This window comes from Hippocampus comes, unplaced genomic scaffold (assembly GCF_001891065.2).
Source record: "Hippocampus comes isolate QL1 unplaced genomic scaffold, H_comes_QL1_v1.1 scaffold51, whole genome shotgun sequence".
NCBI classification, from domain to species: domain Eukaryota; kingdom Metazoa; phylum Chordata; class Actinopteri; order Syngnathiformes; family Syngnathidae; genus Hippocampus; species Hippocampus comes.
The window spans coordinates 1,011,295-1,019,909 of record NW_017805497.1 but is presented as its reverse complement, the minus strand read 5'-3'; the positions used below and the strand labels follow the sequence as shown (position 1 = coordinate 1,019,909).

General features: G+C 39.5%; 2 protein-coding genes across 5 annotated transcripts in view; one reads left to right on the top strand and one right to left on the bottom strand.

The window, feature by feature from the left end:
• Positions 1-4,224: 4,224 nt before the first annotated feature.
• hmox2a (heme oxygenase 2a) overlaps positions 4,225-8,615 on the top strand; it is a 6,304-nt gene continuing 1,913 nt past the window's right edge. The window contains exons 1-7 of one of the 4 annotated variants that reach the window (XM_019876811.1): positions 4,225-4,297; positions 4,766-4,849; positions 4,942-5,059; positions 5,318-5,485; positions 5,564-5,887; positions 5,950-6,082; positions 6,210-6,669. In XM_019876811.1, coding sequence (XP_019732370.1) covers positions 4,788-4,849; positions 4,942-5,059; positions 5,318-5,485; positions 5,564-5,887; positions 5,950-6,082; positions 6,210-6,337 — 933 coding nt within the window. In that variant the 5' untranslated portion in view covers positions 4,225-4,297; positions 4,766-4,787 and the 3' untranslated portion in view covers positions 6,338-6,669. Of the gene's footprint in view, positions 4,298-4,670; positions 4,850-4,899; positions 5,060-5,317; positions 5,486-5,563; positions 5,888-5,949; positions 6,083-6,209; positions 6,670-8,615 lie in introns of those variants that run through there. The other 3 variants (XM_019876812.1, XM_019876810.1, XM_019876813.1) reach the window with 3 other exon arrangements.
• Positions 6,677-8,270, bottom strand: tmem186 (transmembrane protein 186). The gene is made up of 2 exons (XM_019876814.1): positions 8,117-8,270; positions 6,677-7,657 (listed from the first exon to the last, which is right to left on the bottom strand). The coding sequence occupies exons 1-2, from the start codon at positions 8,126-8,128 to the stop codon at positions 6,989-6,991; spliced, it is 681 nt and encodes a 226-aa protein (XP_019732373.1). The 5' UTR covers positions 8,129-8,270; the 3' UTR covers positions 6,677-6,988.

Here is an 8,615-nt window from a genome sequence, read left to right as displayed (position 1 = left end):
ATCCTGAACTCCTTTTGTTTTCAAATACAGCCCAATAGTGAGAACTTTGTCTGGCCTAAACCCAGATTTCCATGGTGACAGGATACATGTCTGCATAAAACAGAGGTTGGAAATGTGAAACATGTCCTACAACACAGCCTTTTTTTTTCTCATGTCCTTTTTCATCTCCACCCCAAAAAAGTCAATATTTCGTTCTTCTTTTCTGCATTCTTACATTCAATTTGAATTGAAAATGTTTGCTTCTAACCAGATGTTATTGTTCAATCAGTTGGTGTATTTAACAGCAATTCTATTGTCACAGGAACGTGTCACATTTCTGCATACTTAATCTACTGTAAACAGATTGGGTGGGGGGGGGGGGGTTCGTTGAAGCATTCCATGAATGATTCAAATGGTAGACTGAGATCAGCAGAATTTCCTGTCCTTTGTGGCTTATCCACCACTCGTAATCATTTTCTCTTGCAAAGTGGGATTTCCCCTCAACAATACATTTAAGGTAGTGATCAGGCTTAGGGTTCTTCTCTGCTCCATATGCTTCGGATTTTCTTGGAGACATAGCGGATCATACATACTGTACATTGTTGGGACAGGAGATTGTTGAGGGCGGGAAAAAGTAAAATAATTCACAATGTGGAGCTTTAACTTTCAGGGAAAGCATTTGCAGAATGAGCAGCAGGGTAATTTAAACAACTTTTAAAAAGAAAATCAATATTCTGGATAGCGCAAGGAACTACTGAAAGTATTAAGAGAATCACAGATAAGAGGGAAAAAAATCTTCAATGAGTACTGTATTATGATATCGTTGCAACAATGAAATCCCCCTGGTTTCAACCTGTGGCATTCTTCCCAGACAATATGTCAGATACAATGAATGTCAAGCCAAGAGTGAATGCAAAGTACGTTAAACTATCATTAGCTTTCCTCCATCCCAGCTTCCCATCCACCTGCACTTTATAATGAGGCTATTGCAACACACTCAGCGAGAAAACTGTGATCAAATCTGCCTGGCTCATGTGTACACTTTCCTTTCTTTGTTAGCCCACAGCCTCTCACACACGGAGCTCCAGCATGTTTCCTGTCATGGATCCAAAGAAAAGTGTGTTTCTAATTATACACTGGGCCCGAGGTTAAGCACACTCTCTGCAGGCCACCAATAGCCACAGGGATTTATGGTACCAAGTTCCAAACTCCCACCCGAGACACAAAGCTGCCCACTTTCTTCTGGCCATAAATCAAACCGGTAGCTGCACTTCTGTTTCTAACTGAGATGTATACTTGCATGAGAGAGAGAGAAAAAAAAAAATCTACATTTCTGCGTGTCCTCTTCCAATCACCTGAAATGTATACTCAGACTCAGTAATTCGTCTTGCTTCCCGACACTTAAAAAAAAAAAAAAAAAAAAAATCACCCTTGGATCTTAACAAAGAGCCTAAGTAAGTATAAAGTAGAACTATCTCAACCAACATGTCCATCAACCTTCATGATGCCAAATAAATTCAAGTCAATAACCTTCAAGTCAATAAATATCCTTTATGGCTTTAGTCATATACTCCTACAACTTCTCCAGGAAATAAATTGTGCAATTACAAAAAGTAATTTATTTGCAACCTTTCCCAGTGCTAGAGCAAATTCTTCTTCGAAAGACCACAAGACCTCCACTGACACATAAACCTATTTCTTGTCAAATACAAAGAATCTGGATAAAACTTGGTTTCTGACTCTCCTTGCACACATTAAAATTTCAAACTATTAGGTTAGGTTTTATACAAGATAAATGATGTCCTCCACGTCTCGGTTTTCACCATAATTTAACCAATCATTTAAAAAAGTGTGATTAATAAAATAATAATAATAATAATAATCTTGTCAGGAGATCAGTATCCTTAAACAAACATGAAATAGTGGCATATCCATACCAACGTCAACATAACCTCCTTGATTAAGATAATGAGCTGAACTGAATAAAGATTTTAAAAAACGGCTTTCAGGGCCAGCCTGACATAAGTTTGGGAGACAGAATGAGTTTCCTTTTAAACTCTGATGCTTCAGCTTTAATATTTCAGATATGAAAATACAAAAAAACATATTGTTAAGATGTCTAGATACATCAAAGTTGTGCAAAAAAAGACATTTACGATGTTGACCTTTTTTTATTTTTATTTTTTACAATTTCTGCAATATGCCTAAGTGTAAATTCAAAGTGAAATATAAAAAAATAAGGTAATAAATAATAAAACGATGCTCACAAAACGGTGGCAATGGAAATCACAAAGGTGAAAACTAAAGGATCAACGTTATTGAAACTTTTACTTCATTGGCAAATATTTTGGCCACAACTATAGAAATTTACAACAGACAATCAAACCATTAGGCGGTCATAATTTTGACTTCTCATCATCAAGTTCTGCCTTCTTTTGCAACTTTAAGATACAAGCACGGCACTTGGTAGCACTGTCCAGTGACAGTTTTTTCACAATTCCAACATTTATTGCCGTCCCCTCTGACAGAGATTCATGTGAACCCGGTTTGACATGAAAATCATGAAACAATGAATGAGAATTACTTCAGGATGAGACAGACGACAGAGGAAATGCTCTGCAGTCAGGAAAGTATCCCTTTTGTAGAATAAAGATTCAAAAAGTAATGACCAAAACAATAAGGAATGCACCTTATAACAATGAAATGGAATAACCTGCTCTCCTGATACATGTTTGATCACAATGATCTGGCATGACTGCACACTCCATCATAGAGTCATTGAAGAATTTACTGTATGAGCGGTGATTAAACATGATGGCATTCCGGAACGTTTTTCTGGGGAAAACACCAACAGCCGCCGTACACACCAGCATTTCATGTGCATTCCAATATACAGTGTGGCTAATGACTAAGGAGACCAAGAAAAACAGCCGTGCTGTTCATAAACACAGGAAATTGGGCTGAACATTAAAAGCTAAATCACCTGTGCTGCTATCGACTCAAGTTCAATGCAATATTGTTGATCGGAGGAAGCTTGTCTCAGTGATTAACAATGAGCAAACAAACAAAGGTGGGTCTGTCGTCACTGTGTTTATTAGGAACAAGACTGCAACAAGGGGCTGTGGGGCTTTCCTACAGTGGAACATAGCTCTCTTGGGCCCTTCAAGAAAGCGCTGCCTGAGACCACTTCAATACATGGAGGTTTGGCAAGGAGGAAAAAAAAACAAAAAACTTGAGTCCAAGATCAGTCTTTGTTCTTGTTTTCAAGTGCTCTGAGATCCCATAAGTGAACTGACGGTGGCCAACAAGTTTCTAGTGGGATTGCAATTATATACAATAACTGAATGTTTATTCCCTGTCCAGGATGTTTGAATGGATTTATAATTAACAGTACTGTAAATAGCAGGCTACAAGAGGTCTGTTCCTCTGTCACGATAGATGGTCCTGATTGCACTTGTGTTTTTTTTCATTTGAAGTATCATGCAGAGAAAATCAGTTGGATACAAAGACAAGTGCAATGTCCATGAAAAAAATATTATTGGATCATGATTAATTAATATGATAACATAAGGACTAGGACGAGACAAATTTAATGTACTCCAGTTGAAGACGTAAACTGTACTGAATAATGTAATGTATTGATTATTTTGTTTCTGATGTATATGTATCTTTTTGTTTTGTTTTTTTCTCTCTCTGGTTATATAAAGCAATCAGTCAAAATAAAAAAATACAAATATATTCGAATGAGAATAGTGGTAGTTTAGTTATACAGTGAAATGTGTGGCTAGAGCGTAATCACAAACGAAATTCAACTCAACTGTATTCATAGAGCACTTTAAAACTACCACCACTGTATACAGTACTGTACATGGAGCAAATATCATATATACATTTACCTAAAATAAGTCAAGACCAACTCCATCTCTATGAATTTTATGACTCACTGCCCACTTTGCTTGATGACCTTGCAGCCGATGGAAAATACATGACAAGGCTTTGAATGACATCTACAGGATAATCTGATATATTACAACTACGTTGATTTGCAACGAAGCCATCATTGTATACTCGAAACCAATTTTATTTTGTCCACAATTTCACAATCCAAAAACTTTAATATTGATCATTTCGCCTGCAAGTGCTGCAACATTGTCGTAACTAGCATGATTTCAAGCGTGAAACACGATTGGCTACAAGCTTTGCCCCAGAGCCAATCGTCTCTCTTGTTTCAAGATGTATTCTGATTGGCTATATGGAACAAGAGGCGGGTCTCCTGAATTTTGTGTCCTTGTCAAACAGGGGAGCGACGGTCCCTAAGGTAAACCCCTTTCCCTAACGTTCTTTTTTTTCTTTTGCGGTGATAAAACAAAGCTTGCTAATGTTTTGTTCGGGTTTACGCAATCGTGTGGCTCGTTGCGAGCTGAAAAGACTTGTTGTGTCACTTTTGTAACTGTCCATGAGAATGTCATCGGGACTGTTCAACTACACATTCAGACCAATAAAACACAACACTGACGCACTTTCAGTCGTCTTTCATGGAGGACTATAGAACTCTTTGTGTTGCGAGGCTGATTAATTAATTAATTAAGGTATCTAAAAATTTGCTGCTGTGTATTGGGAATTTCTCCATTGCGAGACTAATAAAGGTTTTCTTATCTTATCTTAAAAATGAAAATACATCTGTTTATTCGAGATGCACTGTCGTTCATCATCATGTTGAAGTACAGTATTAGATTGTAAACATTTTAAATGAAGTGTATATGAATAACTCCAATCTCCTATTAAGGTCAATCGAGTCAACCAAAACGATGACCACCGAACAAGAAACAAACGGAGTGATTGTTGGTGATGGTGAGGATGAAATTCTAAGGTAAGGAAAGAAAGCTGTGGTAGTTAATGTGTTGTTTATTCATCTCCCAGGAAAACGTGTGTTTTATCATGAGCATTTCCGCTTCCATCTAGTCCAAGCGACTTGTCTGAGATGCTGGCTGAGGGCACCAAAGAAGCTCACGACCGAGCTGAGAACTGCCAGTTTGTCAAAGACTTCCTCAGAGGACATATTCCAAGAGAGCTGTTTAAGGTAAGTGCTGATCAACATTATGATATGGATTATTATACACACACAGTGTAATGAGATCCAGTTCTTCACAAACACACGCTTTATCCATTGTTTTATTAAATGATAGTATTACTCTGCCACAAACATAATTGCAAATGTTGCATAATTTGATTATTATTTGTGTCCTTCATAGGATTATTACAGTATGTTTGAGATTTAATGTGATGGATATAACGTGCTTCTGTAAATGCAACTCAAATGTTATTCTTTCACTGTCAGAGAGGCACAGCAGCTCTGTACTTTGTCTATTTGGCCATGGAGGAAGAGATTGAGAAGAACAAAGACCATCCTCAAGTTGCTCCAATCTACTTCCCTGCAGAGTTGCACAGGTGCGAGGCCCTGGCCCGGGATCTCGAGTATTTCTATGGAGCCGAATGGCAGATTCAGGTCAGCTGAAAACCCAATCAAAGCTTTGCAAGCTGGCATCATCATTTGATGTTCATCGGCAATTCTCTCTGCAACTAGATCAGCCTTTCTGCATGCACCAAGCCTTATGTGGACCGCATCCACAATGTGGGCGCGCAGGACCCCGCGTTGTTGGTGGCCCACGCGTACACCCGCTATATGGGGGATCTCTCAGGTGGACAGATCCTCAAGAAAGTGGCCCAGAGGGCACTTAAGCTCCCCTCATCTGGAGAGGGTCTCAACTTCTACCAGTTTGAGGGCATCCACGGTCACAGCGGCTTCAAGCGGCTTTACAGGAGTAGGATGAATGAGATCGAGCTGGACACTGACACCAAGCGAAAGATCGTGGAAGAGTCCAACAGAGCTTTTGGCTTCAACATGATGGTGAGGAAGTAGTGAGATTGCAAAATTCAGAAAACAACATTCTAACAGTGATCTGAAAACAGGTGTTCACAGAGCTTGAAGAGATTGGAAAAAAAATCCCAGAGCAAGCACAAGAGGAAGCTTTTGGACATGGTCATGCTGAAATCATGCAAGGGGAAGATATCAATAAGTGCCCATACTATGTGGCTAAAATGGGTAAGATGGCAACTGACGTAGGAACCACGCAAAACTAGACACGTCCTCTGGTCACGTTACTGATGTCTAACCCTATTTCCTTGTTTGACCTCTCCATCCTCCTCATGCTTCCATAACCGGTGTCTAGCCACCAGCGGAAATCCCACATACGTTTGCCAGTTTGCCAAGGCTCTCCTGCAACACTTGCCCTCTCAGGTAGTGCTGGCCGCTTGGATCGCTCTCTTTGCCGGCTTCACAGCCTGGTACCTTCGGTAAACTTTAACAATACACTGCATGCCATATACAGGTAAATGTTGTATTTTACAACAATACTTGAATACTGTATTTATAATCTCATAATTACGTACCAGGATGTGGAGGAGAAAGCAAAGTGGGAAAGGGAATACATGTGTACAGTCAATGAATGGAACAAACTGCCTCTGAAATCCTCTCTCTGTATTATAGAAGCAGCAGTCAGAGCAAATTGACACTGCCCTGACAAATGCAATATTTTGTTTGTGGTTCAATTTAAAAAAAAAAAAAAAAAGAAACAAGAGTTGATGTGCTAAATCCTTCCCACCCCCAAACCCCCAAAATAAATAAAGTGCACACATCTATTGTGATACAAGTTTAATGTCACAAGTGTTTGAAACTTGTTCCAGTATTTATGCAATTATTAGATGCATGAGAATCTGAAAATTGTAGAAACACTCTTCTTCAGAACAACTGTAACCAAATTGTAAATTAATTCAAGGACTCACTTGTATCATGTTATCCAATGCAAAAGCTTTGTCAATTACAGTATATTGTACTTAACTGTACTAAAACACACTCTTCCATAATTTTTTGGGTTACTCTGACTGAGGTTTGAAATGTTAATAATTCAGTCTTTGCATCATCTAACATTATCATATCACACATAAAATGTCAACTTGAACATCCAAAAACCTTCTCAAAACGCTGTTTGTCCACCACCTGTCCAAAACGTGGGGAGTAGTACAAAGTCTGAGGAGTGCTGTACCGCTTCAGTTTCAGTATGGTCTCATATGAAGAGTCCCCTGTGTCCCCTATAGTCATAACGTCTGACACAGGCATGTAGATGTCATGGCGTCTACCCCAGAATGTCAGGTGGGAAACTTTGAGCGTGTTGTGGGATGAATCCAAGTACATCATTCCCACAACCCTCCTGAAGAAGTGGCTAGCCGTGTACAACATGACACCAGCAAACAGAGCCATTCCCGTCGAGTAGTTGACAAGAAAGAGCGGGGCATCTCCCATTAGATACAGAATGTATACAGGTGGGAGGATAATCACAGTGAGCCCAGTTTGGAGTAATTTTAGCCTGGACACGGCTCTGAAGAGCTTAATGTGTGGGAATTTATAAATCACGTCGTATTTCTGTGTGGACAAATCTGAGCACCTGACGCAGGCTGTGATTTGGGGAGTAAGGATTCCACGGCAGCCTTGATGGAGATTTATGAGCTTGGATGCAGAAGGTCGCACCCCAGAACACAAAGGAAGTGAAAATTGCTGGCATGACCCTCTTATGCAGGACAGGAGGTGGGACCTCAACCTGCCTGGTAACGCTGAACAGATCTGGTTGGTGAAACATAACAAAATATTTATATATAAACTGAGCTGAGTAATAAAGAGTAATACAATACTAACCACTGTAATCTAAAAACGACGACATTATCATATCAACATCTAAGTATGTCAGCCTGTTGTAGCAAGTCCATTAATTTCTAACACCACGTTGTGACAAACATTCAATAGTTGTCATCTCATTAACATTGTACGTCACAACAAAACATTATTGTCCTTGTCATGCTAAGAGTAAATGCTTGTCATGCAAAGCAAAAACACACAGAGACTAAGTTGAAGCGAAAATAAATACTAGACTACATCATTATGGATTTGTGCTGCGATTCATCCATAATTATATTACAAATAAGAGGCTGATTGAAGCGAAAATAAATGCTAGACTAAATCATAATGGATTTGTGCTGCGATTAATCCTTCATTTGTTATATTACAAAAAAGGAGGTTTCTCACCAAGCCAGGCATCAGGACCTACAGTAACAGAATAAATAAATGTTGTCCAGGAATAGGAGAGGCTCGTTACCGAAGGTACAGGAGAACGTGAGAAAACCCCCGGAAGTACTTCTTCATCTTCCTTCATTGGACTCAAAGCAGCTCGCAAAGCAATGCAAAGGGTAACTACCACCATCTAGTGTGTAATATAACAACCTGCACCGTTTTTTGATTTCTTTGCTTTCCAGACACAGTGCTCCATATTGCCCCGAAACGATTGACATTCAATCTGATTATCTGATCACGCAGGCGTGTTTATTCCCTAGGGCAGGCCATCTCTATACCAATCAGCATATTGATATAGGGGCATAGAGGGGGAGCTAGGGGTCTGATACGAGATCATTCCCGTCATGATTGGGATGTACAAGAGAAATGCATCTGGATTTTGGTGGGTTTTTTGCGTGTATTTGGCCATACAGCAGGGGGCGCGGATGGCATTTTGGACCATTGCGCTAAATAA